The sequence below is a fragment of the Mastigoproctus giganteus genome, chromosome 4 (assembly GCF_048544385.1).
Source record: "Mastigoproctus giganteus isolate SK-2022 chromosome 4, ASM4854438v1, whole genome shotgun sequence".
Classification (NCBI taxonomy): Eukaryota; Metazoa; Arthropoda; class Arachnida; order Uropygi; family Thelyphonidae; genus Mastigoproctus; species Mastigoproctus giganteus.
In genome coordinates, this window is record NC_143578.1 from 25187666 (window position 1) to 25205357 (window position 17692).

General features: G+C 36.4%; 1 protein-coding gene across 1 annotated transcript in view; it reads right to left on the minus strand.

The window, feature by feature from the left end:
- LOC150086480 (cystathionine gamma-lyase-like) overlaps nt 1-17692 on the minus strand; it is a 73064-nt gene that overhangs the window by 37987 nt on the left and 17385 nt on the right. The window contains exons 3-4 of the mRNA XM_090371418.1: nt 16643-16738; nt 4425-4534 (exon numbers count right to left, since the gene is read on the minus strand). Of these exons, the coding sequence (XP_090227544.1) occupies nt 4425-4534; nt 16643-16738 (206 nt within the window). The remainder of the gene's footprint in view (nt 1-4424; nt 4535-16642; nt 16739-17692) is intronic.

Consider the following 17692-nt stretch of genomic DNA (forward strand, 5'->3'; position numbering starts at 1 on the left):
TCAGTGATAGTTTATTTATTTAATTCATAATTAACTATATGATAGTTTATTATATATTTAATTTATTTTAATAATTATTTTTTTTTGGCTGGGGCTTATTTATTGTTATTTGGTTTGGTTTTTTTTTTTTTTTTTTTTTAAGGAGCATTAGCAACTAAGACCATATTGCTCCGGGAATATGCAGTGGTCATTCCCTAACCTTTCTGCATCCTCCGTATTTGGTGGTGACTGGCTCGAACCCCGGTCTACTCAAGAAGCGTGTGCTATGCACTGCTGCTCCTTCCCACCTGGCTATGGAGGCACCTTTTGGCTGGCAGCAAAGCTTGGGACATCCTTGCACCATATGACTCATACTTTATATATATAAAAGCAGAATTAATACTAATATCCAAATAATTTAGATCATTTAAACAACTGATATATTCAGGACAGGACAGGACAGCTTAATGCCATCAGAAATGATTGAACATTACATAAGCTTACAAAAATACGAGATATTTATTTTTATTTCAAACTATAAAGCTTAAGAAAAAGGTGTAACCATAACCTACAAAGGGCCCTAACTGTCTCAATATATAGCTAAGCCACACTAATTCCAATATTAACAAAATAAACAATCAATATTACCATAATGTCATTACTGAATAAGGCTTACATCAAAAGGCATGTCAAACGGGGATAGCGCCTCTCAATATATGCCATCAATAACAACATGAGCTATCTGTTTCTGCTAGTTACATGCCAGCCTCACCATATTCATATATACTAAATATAGTATACATAATAGCTTTAAGATTAAATTTAAGTAGCTAAATGAGCTAATGTAACCAAAATAAATATGAAACTCATTATAAAAAATTAGAAAGCCAGACTGCAAAATATAACTGCTAGCCCTACAGATAGCCAAACTCTTAAACATTAATGGAATATTTACACAAGTATTTCTGTTTCCATAGCAAAATGGACAGGAGGCAAGAATAGTGAGGGCATAGGCCCAAAAAATTAGGCGAAAGAAATAGGCAACAAGTATAGCAATAGTATCTCAATCTCCCTTGAATTACTCTAATAGATTTTGAGGCATAAGATAAAAGAGCTAGATAGCATAAAGATGAAAGTAGAGGTAAAGACAGCAAACTACTTCGGAAAATTACCGGGAGTGAGTGTAAATCCCTGTCCTTTAGCAGGGTTCCTGGTAATTCGTTGTGTAAAGACTTAAGCTTTATAGTTTGAAATAAAAATAAATATCTTGTGTATATATATATATATATAAAATCGATAATTAATATAGAAATAAAAATCAAATTAATACATACACCAGTAGCATGGAAAAACTGTAGAGCGAAAAATTAACATAAAAATTAAACCAACAGGGAAGGGAAAAGTAAAGGTAACAAGACTGAATCTGTAGCCAAAAGTCTTGAAATAATTTAGAAGTTCAATTAAACCCAATTAATAATAAATCCATTTTAAATTTAAAATAAAGTCAATTATGTAATAATTTAGCACCCCCCCCCCATTGTAAGGTACCAGTTCCGAGAGACGTGACCAAAATGGGACTAAAAAGAACTACTAAAATAAAACAAAGTAACAAAATAATAGACTGACCATTATGCTCCATATCGACGGAGGACAACGAGGCTAATAACGGACATGGAACTGCTGCATTTCAATCGCTAGACAAATTGTCGCAAAGATGAACCGATTGAAGGACCGAACCACCCCCTCCATCCCCCGATCGACCCACAATTGCAGAGGATTTGCATAGCGGTGGTCCTTATGCAGCGAGAAATAAACTATAGAACAGACCAGCACTCCAGAGCAGAGCCACACCTGACATAATGTAAGCTTAACCAGCTTATATAGACAGAAAAAAGAAATAAAATATAGCTGGCGGTATAGGCGCAGCTTTAGCATGTCAAACCCAATACTACCACCTGATTTATATTTGAATAATGGCTTTAAAAGTTAGAATGAAATGAAATAAAAAATAAATAAATATAAAGCTATCATTAGATTGAACTTTAAATTATTTCAAGACTTTCGGCTACAGATTGTCTTGTTACCTTTACTTTTCCCTTCCCTGTTGATTTAATTTTTATGTTAATTTTTCATTCTACAGTTTTGCCATGCTACTGGTGTATGTATTAATTTGATTTTTATTTTTATATTAATTATGTACTAAGCATCATGTGGAGGATGTGCATTTTGCTGCCTCTAATGATAGCTTTATATTTATTTATTTTTTATTTCATTTCATTCTAACTTTTAAAGCCATTATTCAAATATACAGGGTGTCTCAAAAATATTGGTACAAACTTTTAGGGGAGGTAGGTAACATCTAAAGGAATGTGAATCGCATAGGAACCCATAACCAGAAACGTCACCGTAAGTCGGTACATGGCGCTGTTCATCAGTTTGCGATTAGAGGGAAAATTTCTGGTTTATTCATTCAAGCAGTAGTCGCGGCACGAAGAGGATGCATCGATATACAAACTGTGAGCTGACAGACATACACCTAGTGTATGGATTAGCAGAGGGCCCACACAGTGTGCGCCCTCGGCACAACATCGCTTTGCAATAAATGTGTGGGATGGTATGGTCGGTGACTGCTTAGTCAGCCCATACCTGTTACCATCCCGCACGAACTCCGCTAAATATCAGATCTTTCTTGAACAAGTTCTACCAGGGTTACTTGACGATGTTTCAGCAAATCTGAGATGCAACATTTGGTTTCAACATGTGGGGCGCCTGCCCATTATGGAAGGTGTGTTCGTGACCATTTGAACAGGTGTTTTGGGCGTCGATGGATTGGCCGTGGTGGACCCGTTGCCTAGCCCCCACGCTCACCTGATTTATCGAGCCTTGATTTCTTTCTGTGGGGGACCCTCAAATCCATCGTGTATGAATCGCCTGTGGAGACGGAAATGGATCTAGTGTCGAGACTCATCTGCGCTGCTGCTACTGTCAAAGAAACTCCAGGTGTGTTCGACCGTGTCCGCCAATCCATGCTGTGTCGGTGTCACGCATGCATCGCGTCTCATGGTGGAACCTTCAAGCATCTGTTGTAACATCATGAAATGCATCCATCTCATACTCCATTGTTAATATTATGTCAAACAAATGTTTGCCACTAATTACTGTCTTGTGTTATTTCTGCTTCTTGTGTCTCTGCTGCTACTTTCCCATGACGTTTCCGGTTATGGGTTCCTATGCGATTCACATTCCTTTAGATGTTACCCACCTCCCCTAAATGTTTGTACCAATATTTTTGAGACACCCTGTATATATATCTGTATTAGGCGAAGAATTATTTGTAAATTTTAATATAGAGATTATTTGGGCGTTTTTGATGCACAGGTCTTTCGCAGACTGCACCTAATCTCACTCAACCTGCTACCTTATTGCCAATCCGATAAATTTTTACTCTACCATAATCTATCATATCTAGAAAAAAAAAAAAATATATATATATATATATACACAGGGTGTCTCAAAAATACACGGCATAACTTCAGAAATGAGTTCCCTCATATGTAGGCAATAAAAATATTTTATATCAACATAGTTCCGGAAATGCTTGGTTTCCAAGTTTTGAAGGTCTGTCTATGACACTTAACTGTTCACATCACCTTATAGTAATTGTTCAAAATGTCCACCTTTTTGCCTGAATACAGGCCTCACATCGACATTTCATGGACTCGCAAAGACAATGCCAAATTCCTGGCATGTTTTGTATTGTCTCAGAACCTGCCACAATTCGATTGCGGAGTTTCCACATCAGCTACCGGAGTCGAATACACCAATGACTTTAAATGGCCCCACAAGAAGAAATCTAGTGGGTTTAAATCAGTGAGCGTGGAGGCCAGGCAGTTGGTCCACCGACCAGGAAACCTTAGATTCAGGTAATTGCGAGCTAGGTGACTGAAATGTGAAGAAGCGCCATTGTGCATGAAGCGTGCAGGAAATCACCTGCGGGAGATAAGACATTCCGGTTAATAACTTGGGAACCAAGCATATCATATGTTGATATAAAATATTTTTATTGTCTACATATGAGGAACTCATTCCTGAAGTTATGCCATGTATTTTTGAGACACCCTATATATATATAAAACCAAGGGCAAGAATCTCACTGTATGCAGTCTGGAAGGTTTGTCCAAATTTTTGAGTTTCTTGATCTTAGGATTATGATGTCAAATATGGTAACCATAAATACATAACATAAACATCACTTCAAAAGTACAATGCTTAACCTGTTAATTTTCAGAGAGGAGACATTATTCTTGATTATAATTTTTATATCCAAAACATACTTTTCTAGACATATGTTTTTGTAAAGAGAGAGGGAGAGAGATATAAAATAAAGTTTTCTAAAGGTCAGAAGTTGCAAATAATAAATTACAAAAAATACATATACAATTTACCTTTGTCGATAGCTGAATAGCCTCATCTACATTGCGTGGATTTGTTGTGTCGACAAAGGATGTTGTAATTCCCATCCTGTTAGCACAGGTTCGGAAGTATCTATTTGTGCCTGCACAGTAAGTAAAATGGCAATGTAACAATAAAACACAAGGCTAGTTATTGCAGTGTAGAAGTATGTAGTTCAGAATTTTTCATTATAAAATGTCAAGGATAAATGCTTATAAAATATGCATGGAAAAGGCACAATACACAGGGATTTTGAATATACCCATTTTTGACTATAGTGCATTGAGTATTAAAGAAATTTAAAAAGCACACACACATACATGAAAGTATAACAAAGTTTGCTGAGATGGACTTGTCTCCTTGGCAGCTAGTGTTTTTGAAAGAATTATTTTCTGTTCCAATTTTATAACTAGCTGGTGAATAATATTCGGGTTTTAAAACATTTTTATTACAGGTTATTATTCTATTTCATTTTTCCTTCATTCATAAATAGGAGGCCATTTATGGACAGAAAAGAGCTGTTTACTTTATCAATATGAATAATATTGTCAAAATAAACAGCTCCTATCGTGCTCAATGGGTTTTTTTTTTTTTTTTTTTTTTTTGTTTTCTTCAGTCTCAACTTGGCAGGTACTTCATGTGATTTTGTCAAGTACTTCATGTGATTGCAATTTTTATAGCACAGGGTAATGGCCCTTTCAAACCTACCTTTGGTGGGTTTGGAGATTACTAAAATTGTCCACTGGCTTTTTTTCTGACATTGGTGTCTTATGGTTCCTTACAAGATAGGGCTCTGGCAGGATCATCTTTTTTTATTCTATTTAATTTGTTCTCAGCAAGCTTTGTTGTACATAGACAACTGAATTTCTCTCATTGAGAAACAATTTCTCTCATATGAGAGAAATTTTTGCATTGAGATATTGTTTCACAAACATCACTGCATTGAAACATGTTTCATAAGCTAAAACTCCTTTTAAATGTATATAAACATATGATTGTATTCACTTAAAGTTATAGCAAAATTTTTATTATAATTAAATTGAAAAATTAAATTCATATTATAATTATTATGCACATTTATCCACTTGCTATATTGCACTAAACAGTTTTAAGCATTTTGAAATAAATTCATCTTGAAACTTAAAAAAAAAAGTACAAAAAATTCTCATGAATGTCTTTATACTTAGTTAAAGCTATGATTTAACATTAAAGTACTATTCAAATTTATTCAATATACATATAAACAATATCCTCAAAAAGGCCTCTAAGGTTGGGAGAATAGTTCATATCACAAATTTAAATAGTATTTATTTACCAACCATTTTGATTAAAATAGTTTAATACTGTAAAAATATAAAAATGATAAAATGTACCAAGCGATACAGTGGATACTGTAAAATAATATTTACAAAACTGATTCACTATAAAATAAAATAAAATAAAATAAAATATATTACGAAAATGTTAAAATACAATAAAATACGAAAATTAAAAGCGATAAAACAATGATTGTAGCTTTCAGGGGCGTCCGCCTCCTTTCTCAACAACAATGCTACTTGGGCAACACATCCTTTAGTATCAGGTTCACGGCACACGTGGCTGACCAGGCACGTGTTCAGTATTACTTTCACATGCACCAGAACTGGAAGTGGCTCGAGAATGTGGAAACGAGAAGCGCTTGTCTCTTGCAAGGACTACAGCTTCCAAGATGGGGTGGAGCCGAACACCCCTATCCCTATTCATGCTACTGTTTTCGGATGAGCCAACCCAATATTTTTACAGTATTAAACTATTTTAATCAAAACAGTTGGTGTATTTATTTAAATTTGTGATATGAACATATAAACAAATTTGTCACATAAGATCAAAATAATGGCAGGTCTGCTATTTGAATTAAATTTAATTTCCATCATTCTTAGCATTTTTGTAGCAATATTAGTTTTGTTCTTACCCATGCAGTTGATAAAAATTATAGGAAAAGGAAAAATTAAACTAGACTATCAGGGTTTTATTCTTTCTAAATTAAATTAATCTTATTCAATATTGGATTTGAAATTTAGAATATTTTATGGCATGTTGAATATTAGCACATGAATTCATTGGCTATTTACAGAAACTTAAATATTTCAACTATACCTTACTTTCTTCATCCTATGGCTTCAGCCCTATCTGAACCTTTAATGTCAATAACCTGACAAACTAACATTTTTAATCAAGATTAGTTATTATACTAGTTTTGGCCTTATTAACTGAACAGATTGCATATCAAGGCACTCAGCAACACCCCTGGCACTGAAAATGTCATAACTTGACTATGGGAAGTTATTTTATGCTCAATCTATATTTATTTATTATGATTTTAAATTATATGAATATACAGTGGATTCCGGTTATTTCGGCCACTGGTTAATTGGAGCAGCCACTTATTTGGGGCAAATCTTAAAAAGCAGAAACCAATCGAGAAAATAGCCAGGGTTTACTTCGCTTAATTGGGACAGCAGCACTGGAGATTACCCTACGATTGTCTCCGATGGTACCACGTGGTTCGGTCGAAATTCTGGAGGTCACAACCATAAAACAATAAAAACAATTAGCAGTCACCTGTTAGTGAAATCTATCGTAAACGGACAGTAAACTTGATCTTACTGAATTTGCAATAATACCGACAGCTGGAATTCTGTGGGTTTTTATGGTGAAATGTGTTTACACTTCCATGAAATCTTCAATCATATAAAAAAATTAATTTTCAGATCTTCTCTTTATTCCTATTTTTAAAGCTTTGTAACTCGTTACTCCATTCTCATTTGCACGTACTGTGTTACTTGCAATTTGTGTGTGCCGTGTTCTTTGTTATTGATTGCTTATCTTTTTACTGTTTTAAATTTTAATCCCCACCCACAAATGTCAACTAGTTCGTATGTACATATTACAGTACATATTAATTATTCCGATTATCACGTATATTCTTCCGATTTTCGTGTATCATTTAATTTTTTAATTGGTAAGGTAATAAAGGGTAAATTTGTGCTTAATATATCTTTGCTTTTATAGCCTGTGGATAATATTCCTCCTATTTTTGCTAATTAGAATCACTGTTTAATAGAATTAAAATTCAATTCACAAACGTGATCACAATGACCGGCGCTTATTGCACATCGTATAGTGAATGGTACTTTACTATGTTGAGTTTGTTGTAATGTGATTTGATTGTACAGTGAACCAATTGTAAAGGGGGGGGGGGGGGTACATTGTATTTTTAACTTCTTACGTGAGACCTCGGATAATTGGGGCAGCTGCTTAATCAGGCCAAAATGCACTAGTCCCGATATGTCCCAAATAACCGGAATAGACTGTATTTGTACCTCTGCCATATACTTCTTTCTGATTTATGTTTTTTTTTTGTTTCTTTTTATCGTATTTATGTTTAGTATATCGTGTGATTTACATATCATGATACACACTGAAAAATGTATATACATTGGAATTAGTGACTTATCACTGTTTTATGTTGTTTTTTATAAAAAATATGCCATAATAAACAAGTTTCATAAAGAACCACCAATTAGAAGAAGCCTTATGTATGGCATAACCAGTGTGCAGAGACCAGCTGTTTGTGTAAAATGTAAGGGTTCTAGTAGACCAAGCATTTGAAACAGTTACTCTTGTATGTTTGGCTTACTTCACAGTCTGCAAAAAATTAGCAGTGAGGGCTAGTTACAAGTTAGTTATCTACACTGCCCAGCCACTTTATTAGAATCATGAGCTAAAAGTGTTCGGACTGCTAGTGGCCTGAATCAGGGCTCTGACATAACATGGCATGGAGTCAACAAGGTGTTGAAGTGCCATGAAGAATATCAGACCAACAAAACTGTCCTCAATTTTTGGAGTGATGTGGATGGAAGATTTTGCTGATGAACATACTGTTTGAGTTCATCCACAGATGTGCAACAGGTTTGGGATCCAGAATTGAGTTGGCCAAGGCAAATGCTTGAAGTCCTCCTCATGTTCTTCAAACCATTCTTTCACACATTTAGTGCTGTGGATGGTTGCACTCTCATCTTTAAGTAGCTCCCATCCACAGGGAGTAAACACACAACAGTGCATGATGTACCTGACCCGCAATAATCTTCAGGCATGCCCTGGCATTCATAGTGTCCTCCAGTGAAATCAGGGGAAAAATTTTCCAAGAAAACATGACCCACAACTCCTCCAGCAGCCTGTATTATCAAGAACCATCCTGTTGTATGATGCCTTAAGTGATTTCTTCCACTGGTTCTAAAAAATAAGGTCTCACTGAATTATATTAGTTGCCTCCAGTCCTCCTGGATCAATCCTTAAGTTACTGACACTAACAGAGGATGTATTTTCCAGTTATTGTCAAGATCAGTGGCTTACATGAGGATCTTCTACTCCCACAGCACATTCTTTGTGGGGGTTTCACATGATGCAGGTACCAATGCCTGGTGACTTCCTGCATCGAATGCAGAAGTTAAGCATTCATCATTTGATGATTAATACACTTGATAATCTATTCCAGATGTTGAGCACCTTGCCCCATCCTTTACATTTTCAGCCATTGCTGTATCTCTTCAGATGCTTTCTGGGCATTTTTCCAACTGTTAAAGACTTGAATGACATTATTCAATGTATGTTTAACAAGCACACCCATCCTCTCTGCTGTAACACCTGATAAACACACACACTAACAATCATACCTCTTTGAAAGTAGTAGTGGCATGTGATGCAAGAAAGCAAGTGTATGAGCTTATGCAGAATCAGTCAAAAAAAAAAAAAAAATCACACCATTCCCTCCAAATGCCTGTCCAGTTCCTCCTTAAATTTATTTAACCTATCAACTTCCACAACGACAGATGGAAGTTTGTTCCAGCAATTAACCACCCGCTGGTTAAAGGCAAATTTCCGCACATCTATTTTACATCTGTCTTTTCTTAATTTGAATTTATGCCCCCTTAGGTTTGTAATCTGAACAAGGGGAAGGATCCCATCAGAATTCAGCGTGCTCAACCCATTCAAGGCCTTATACACCTCAATCAGATGACCGCGCAGGTGCCTAGTCTCCAGCCACTGCAATTTGCAGAACTTAAGACTCTCTTGGTAAGAGGATCCCTTCATTCCCCTCACCAATCTTGTTGCCCTTCTCTGTACACGCTCAAGCATATCTACATCCTTGCTAAAATGAGGCCTCCAGACCTGTACGCAGTACTCAAGGCATGGCGTGACCATTGCTTTATACAGAGGGACAATCACCTCCTTTTCCCTGCTAGCAAAATTCCTATATATCATTGACGAAACCCCATGACCTGCCCTGGTAGCCTGTCTGCATTGCTCAGAAAACTTCATATCTGACTGCACAATTACTCCCAGGTCTTTTTCATTTTCTACCACCTTAAGTGTAGTACCACACAGTTGGTAAGTTTCTCTGGGGTTACTTCTACCCATATGCAGTACTTTGCATTTGTCAAGGTTAAACTTCAGTTGCCACTTCTTAGCCCATCTGCCCAAATTATCTAGATCCTGTTGCAGTAGCACCCTGCTATTACTGTCATTAACAACCTTGCCAACCTTTGTATCATCTGCAAACTTCGACACTAAGCCTGATATACCTTCATCAATATCATTGATAAATATACAAAACAACAGAGGACCCAACACCGAACCCTGTGGGACTCCACTAATAACATTAGTCCACGAAGAGCAGCACCCATTAATTACCACTCTCTGTCTTCTCCAACTTAACCATCCTTTTATCCATTGTAGCAACTTACCCTTAATACCATTCTGCTCCAATCTGTACAATAGTCTTCTATGCGCAACAGTGTCAAAAGCTTTCCTGAAATCCAAATACAGTCAATTCCGGTTAATTGGGACACATCGGGACTAGCGCATTTTGGCCCGATTAAGCGGCTGCAACAATTATCCGAAGCTTCACGTAAAAAAAGTTAAAAATACAATGGACCCCTGCTTTACAATTGGTTCACTATACAATCAAATCACGTTACGATGGAGTCGCCTAAGTAAAGTACCGTTCACTATATGATGTGTAGTAAGCGCCGATCGTTGTGATCACGTGTGTGAATTGAATTTTAGTTCTATTAAACAGCGATTCTAATTAGCGAAAATAGGAGGAATATTATCCACAAGCTATAAAAGTAAAGATATATTAAGCACAAATTTACCCTTTATTACCTTACCAATTAAATGATACCTGAAAATCGGAAGAATATACGTGATAATTGGAATAATTAATATGCACATAATAACTAGTTGACATTTCTGTTCACTGACATTTGTGAGTGGGGGTTAAAATTTAAAACAGTAAAAAGATAAGCAATCAATAACAAAGAACACGGCACACACAAATTGCAAGTAACACAATACGCGCAAGTGAGAATGGAGTATCAAGTTATGAATCTTTAAAAATAGAATGAAGAGAAGATTATGAAAATTAATTTTTTTATATGATTGAAGATTTCATGGAAGTGTAAACACATTTCACCATAATAACCCACAGAATTCCAGCTGTCGGTATTATCGCAAATTCAGTAAGATCGAGTTTACTATCCATTTATGATAGATTGCACTAACAGAAAAGCCCAATAAACTGGTGACTGCTAATTATTTTATGGTTGTGACCTCCAGAAATCGGACCGAACCACGTGGTATGGTCGGAGACAATCATAGGGTGATCTCCAGTGCTGCAGTCTCCTGCCCCGATTAAACGGCATGTTGTCCCAATTAAGCGAAGTAAACCCTGGCTATTTTCTCGATTGGGTTCTGTTTTTTAAGATTTGCCCCAAATAAACGGCTGCGCCGATTAACCGCTGGCTCAAATAACTGGAATCCACTGTATATGATATCAAAATTATTTTTTGCATCCAGTTCCTTTGTAACCACATCATAATATCCTATCAAATTTGTCAGACCAGGCTTTTCTTTAACAAACCCATGCTGTGTCTGAATTATTGCTGCAGTCTTGTCAAGATGATCCTGCAATGCATCTTTAACGAGTGACTCCATTATTTTACCCGGAACAGAAGTTAAACTAACTGGTCTGTAATTACTCATGTCACCCTTCGATCCCCCTTTGTGAATTGGGGATACATTTGCACATCTCTAGTCTGTGGGGAACTCCCCTGAGTCCAAGGATGCTCTCATAATTACGGCTAAGGGTTTGCTTAGTTGCTTTGCTGCTTCCTTGAATATAACTGGATAGATTCCATCCACCCCAGGTGCCTTTCTTATGTTTAACTTCAACAATTTCTCCTCCACTTTGCTCTCAGTTATTACAAAATCATTAAGCACTCTGCTACAATTTGATAACCTTCTGCCATTTTCAAACCTTAATAACTCCTCATGTGTGAATGTTGATGCAAAATACTCATTCAGTTTGTTTGCTATCTGAGCAGGATCATCAACAGTCGAACCATCGATATCAAGTGGGCCAATCAGATTCATCCCCTTCCTTTTAGAGTTTATATAAGTAAAGAAATCCTTGCTTAGCATCTTTTGCCAAAGATTTCTCGTAATCTGCCTTCGCCTGCCTAACCTCCTTTGTGACCTGATTACAGACTAGCTTATATCTGCCATAGGCTTCTGAGTCGCTTGATAATTTATATGCATCCCATGCATTTTTCTTCTCTGTCACGAGTCTCATTAGTTCATTTGATAACCATTTAGGCCTAAACCTTGAACAATATTTCTTAATAGGTATGAAACTTTTAGTAGCATCCACGATTAATTCCTTGAATGCTTCCCACTTAGAATTCACTGTTGGTAACATCGTCAGTTGATCCCACTGTACAGAATTTAAAAACTGTCTGAGACCACTGTACTCGCCTTTATGGAAGCAAAAATCCTTTCCTTTATCCCTGATGGTAATTATATCTTTAAGTAAATCTGACATCAGTACACTGTGATCACTGCCACCTAGTGGTTCCTTTATCTGCAAATTCGTAATACACGAATGATCCCTGCTGATAACCAGATCAAGAGTATTACCTTCTCTAGTTGCCTCTCGAACATGCTGCTGCAGAAAACAATCATCCAATAAATCCACAAAAGTGTTACTAGTGTGTGAGTGACTAACCCACAAGTTCCAGTCAATATCGGGAAAGTTAAAATTCCCCATTATAAGACATTCTGATTTACTACCCCACTATTTTTTGTCTGTACAATTGTTCATTGTACTCATTCGAGTCATTACACCTATAACACACTCCTACTCTTATTTTTGCTTTCACAGTGCTTATGTCACACCAAACTGACTCAACAGTGCACTGTTCATCTATATCAACTGGATGCACTTCTTTTGATTTTATGTTTTTCTTAATTAACAGCATAACACCTCCTCCCTTTCTATCCTGTTTTTTTTTTGGGAGCATTAGCAAGTAAGGCCATATTACTCCGGGGATATGCGGTGGTCATTCCCTGACCTTTCCGCATACTCCGTATTTGGTGGTCAAGGGCTCGAACCCCGGTCTAATCAAGAAGCGTTTACTACGCACTGCTGCTCCTGACCACCTGGCTACAGAGGCGCCCTTTCTATCCTGTCTATCCTTTCTGTACACATTGTACTCCCCAAATTCAAGTTCTGCATTCCTGATATCTGTGTGACACCACTTCTCTGCTATCCCAACAATATCCACCTTTGATGTCTTGACCAACACTTCAAATTCATCAAATTTATTTACTATACTTCTAGCATTGGTATACATGTACCTATCCTTATTATTAGTTACCCTAACACATCCCATATACCGAACTGTTTCACAATGACAGCCATCAGTCCCTGAAACCCCCAGCACCCCTTGCTCCAGGTCACTACTTATTCTAATAGAAGTTGTGCAAGAATCACCTTCACCTCTGCCTGTGGCTACTTTTAACCTTTTAGTCTGTGAATCCCCCCCAAGCTAGCAGTTTTCCGACCCACCTAACACTGCCTCGATAGCATCAGCAAATATTCTTGCACCCTTTCTATTTAAGTGTATCCCGTCCCTGTAGAAGCAGTGTCTTCTGTTAACAAGCACAGACCACGCTGAAAAAAAATTCTACCCCTTGAGCCTTGCACATTCCCTCCAGGGCCGAATTGATTGACAAGGCTCTCATCATGTATTCCCTCCTATCGTGTCTGGGCAGAATTGCAGACACTTTCAAATTTAACCCTGCCTCACGACTTTTTTGCAACATTGATTTGTTTTTTTTTTTTTTTTTGATAGTTGTTGGCGCATAGGCTTCTGTGGCCATAATGCACCTCCCAAGGTTTTTGCAGTACTTTGATCCAAGCCCGAGGCGGGAATCGAACCCGCGACCTTTGGGTTGCCAGGCAGGTACTTTACCCACCCGGCTAGCCTGGTCGGCTACATTGACTTGTACTTGTTAAGTAAATCTGCAAATCTACTCTTAACGTCATTGGTGCCAACGTGCACAACAACATCACCTTTTGTGCCCTTAAAAGATGATATATGCTTTGTTGTTTGTTATTTGGTTTTTAGGAGCATTAGCAACTAAGGCCATATTGCTCCGGGATATGCGGTGGTCATTCCCTGACCTTTCCGCATCCTCCGTATTTGGTGGTGACAGGCTCGAACCCCGGTCTAATCAAGAAGCGTGTGCTACGCACTGCTGCTCCTTCCCACCTGGCTACAGAGGCACCTGATATATGCTTTACAACGTCATCAACATTTGCCCCTGGCAGACATACCCTGGTCCTGTTCCATCTATCCTTTTTACACAATATATTCCCCATCTCCCTGACAATAGAGTCACCAACAATAACTAGTTCCTTTGGGACCAGCGCATTCTGCCTTGGAGATTGCGCTGTGTTGCCTGCTGCCCAGGAGTGAGCTCTGGTGTTGAGTTTGGCAGCTGAGAGTTTGACGGGCTCCTCATATTAATTTCTTCGAGGGCATATACTCTACACCTCAAGCTCTCATAGATGCCTAGTAGAACGCTGAGTTGATCCCTAATTTCTAGACACTCTCTGCACCTGGCACACACAAAGATATCCTCCTTGGCTAGATCATGTTCTGTTCCAGAGAGTTCGGCAAACATTTCACAAGTTGCACATTTTTTTAGGCTGTGATGCGTTGGAGAATTGCCCCCCTGAGTTCTCCCCCGAGTCACAGCACTCCTGCCACTTTGTGCCCGTTGCTTTGCTGCTCTAGTCTGGGGCATGATTTTTAAATTAATAAGATCAATAAATTTAATTAATTAATTGTCAATACTACGCTATCTAATAGAATCCTAAATGCAGTGATGCATATTACACTATATAATTATACGTTAGAGCTGCCTAGTTACCACAATTAAAAATTTGAATTACCTACTACTCTATACAAAAACAATGGCTGCAAGATTCGAACGAAATAACGGTTTTACGTATATTAAGTAGTAATCTAGAAAAACTCTTTATCTAAATTAAAAATAAAAATAACCAGTGTGTGATATCCTGTTCATTTCCACTCCCAGTGACCTGACTTGGGCAATAATCATGTCAAACAGCTTTACAGTGTTCTTCTACACATGCTGTGCATCATGTTACCTCTTTGATTTTCAAATTTTTGTACAGATTGTTGCCTATAATCGAAAACCTCTACAGGTCCTAAAAATATGGCCTTTTATCATGATACACACCGCTTTCTGCGAATATTATAGTTTGTAGGTGAAATTCCATGCTGCACAGTTGTTACAATATGCCCATGCCATTTCCTCCAGAATGGCTTTAAAATGTGCCTAGAATAACTTGTGGGGGAAGGGCTCTATATCCCTTGCCTCAGATCAGAACTATAGTTGTAAGAAGATTTTTAAGAATTTCTCCAGTTTATGGGTGGATTTAAACATAGATATCTCCAAATGAGTGACAAAAGTTGAAACTACTGTATTCATTTTACGTCATGAAGGACTTGCAGCTAGTTCAGTATCTCACAGAAGAAGATATATATATAAAAAAAAACCAGATTTTATTTGAATTTCAAAATAATTTATTGCCAAAATCACTGCCATCAGATCATGTGATTTCATGACAACTTTCATTTATTAAAAGCTAATACAGAATTCAGCAATATGACTTTATGAAATTTTATTAATTACTGTTTCTATTAAAATTTTTTGACTTACTTTTAAGTCATAGTTAACTCCCTGAAGTTATCCCCCTTTGATCTGAGAGATCTCCTGTATCAACTGTATGAAAAATGTAAACACTACATAGCATTTCTTACAAAGAGATGGCAAGCTTTTATATGACTGACTGCATATACTACTTCTTCCCTATCCAGCTAATCCAAAAAATAAGATTCATCAAGCACTGACATACTCTGACTGGTATGTCAGCATCTAACTTATAGAAAGTATGAGGAGAATGTGAATATTATTTGTATATTTCCAGGACTACTCAAGAGCTCATATAAAACTAACCTTTGAACACTGTTGGTGAGTAGCCATTATCAATATCAGAAAAATTTGTGTGAATTTTAGTATTCACATAAAGTATGGTATTTGTTCCAGACCCACATCATTAATTACTATTATTATTTTTTTATTTGGAGAAGTATAGTCATAATATATTCTTTCAGGGTCTTCTCTGATGGGGGGGGGGAAGAAAACAAAAAAAACCTGCACTTTCTTACTATACCTGTGTTAAATTTTCTACACAGCTTGTGATGCCCTTAGATTTTGCTAACTTTTCAACCCTGAAAGTTAACCTTTGACAGAAGTTAGGGAAACTGTTTTTAATCTTATTATACAATATAGTGTCAGAATTTAAAATAAAGTTTTAAGCACTTCCCAGCTTCAGCTAGTTCTTGCCCAAAAAAAAAAAAATCTGACGTGAATTCTGTACAGTAATATGCCAAAAACTGTGATTTTTTTCCCTTAGATATGTACACTATAAAATCTTAAAAATAAAAATAATAATCTCAATAAATATTATTGAATTTATGCAAGCATTTTATGATGTTTTGATTGAGAAGGCAAAGATATATTACAATTTTAAGAATCCATTACTTCATTTGTAAAATATGCAGCAAACAAAACGTAACTTTATTTTCTTATTTTAACTTCCTCTGTGACCTACAAATTATATATTTTTTAAATTATATGTTGATATCCCTTTTACAGAAGTTCAGTATACACTTAAAAATTTATACAATATGGGCATTGTGTACTCAGAAAATTCAGTTCAAAATAAACTTACCCCCATAAACATCATCACAGCAAATAATATGGTCCCCTGCATTTAGCATGTGAGTTATGGCAACAGTTGCTGCTAACCCAGAAGCAAAACAGAGTGCTGTGGAAGTAAAAAAAAAATACTGGATTAATTTTTATCAATATTTGCTAATAACTAAATATGAGAAATGCTAATGCTAATAATAAATTATCCTCTGAAAAGACCCAGGATATCACTCTGAAGATGTTGTACAATAAAAGTTGAGCATATGGAATTAAACGAACAGGAACTTACTCTGCTCAAACTTTTTTTATATTGCAAGCTCTGCAGGTTGATTTAGCCTATAAAAATATCAACTCCTATTCTGTATGCACCAAATCTATAATCTCATTCCTTACATGATTTTTAATTTTTGGAAATTTAATAAGTTTTCAATAAAATATCCTCAGCTTGAGAAGATTACAGTATCTTATGTTATAAAGAATGGCATAACGATGTGCCAACCCGCACTGGACCAGCGTGGCAGATTATGGTCCATTTCCCTCAGCATGAATTGTTGAGGAGGTTTCCATCCTGCAGTGGGTTGATAATGGCTGCACTTTACCTTCCAAATGAGTATTAGCCATACAGTGGAAGTGAGCTATAGGCTTTTACTACACCAGCCAGAAAAAATAATAAAATAAAATAAAAATAAATAAATAAATCATAAAAACAATATTTGTGTTTTCCCACCAGCTGAATCAGTGAACTTCTCCATGCTATGAGCCTGAACTATCCATAGAGTAACTTAGGGGAATGATTTGTTAGACATTGCTCTCATTCAATCCTAAGATTTTTACTGAAAATAACAATATATTTTTCATGTAAATTTATGATGATAACTGCAGTTAGTAAATTGTTCAAATACACTTCTTCAGTGTTAAATTGGCAACATTCAACAACTTATTTATTTATTAAAGATGATGTTAAGTTTGCAACAACAGTCTGTGTGTAACTGACAGCTGCACATCAACAATAATAAACAACAGTATTTGTTTATTATTTTATTTTGACCATGTAAAATAAATTTGTTTT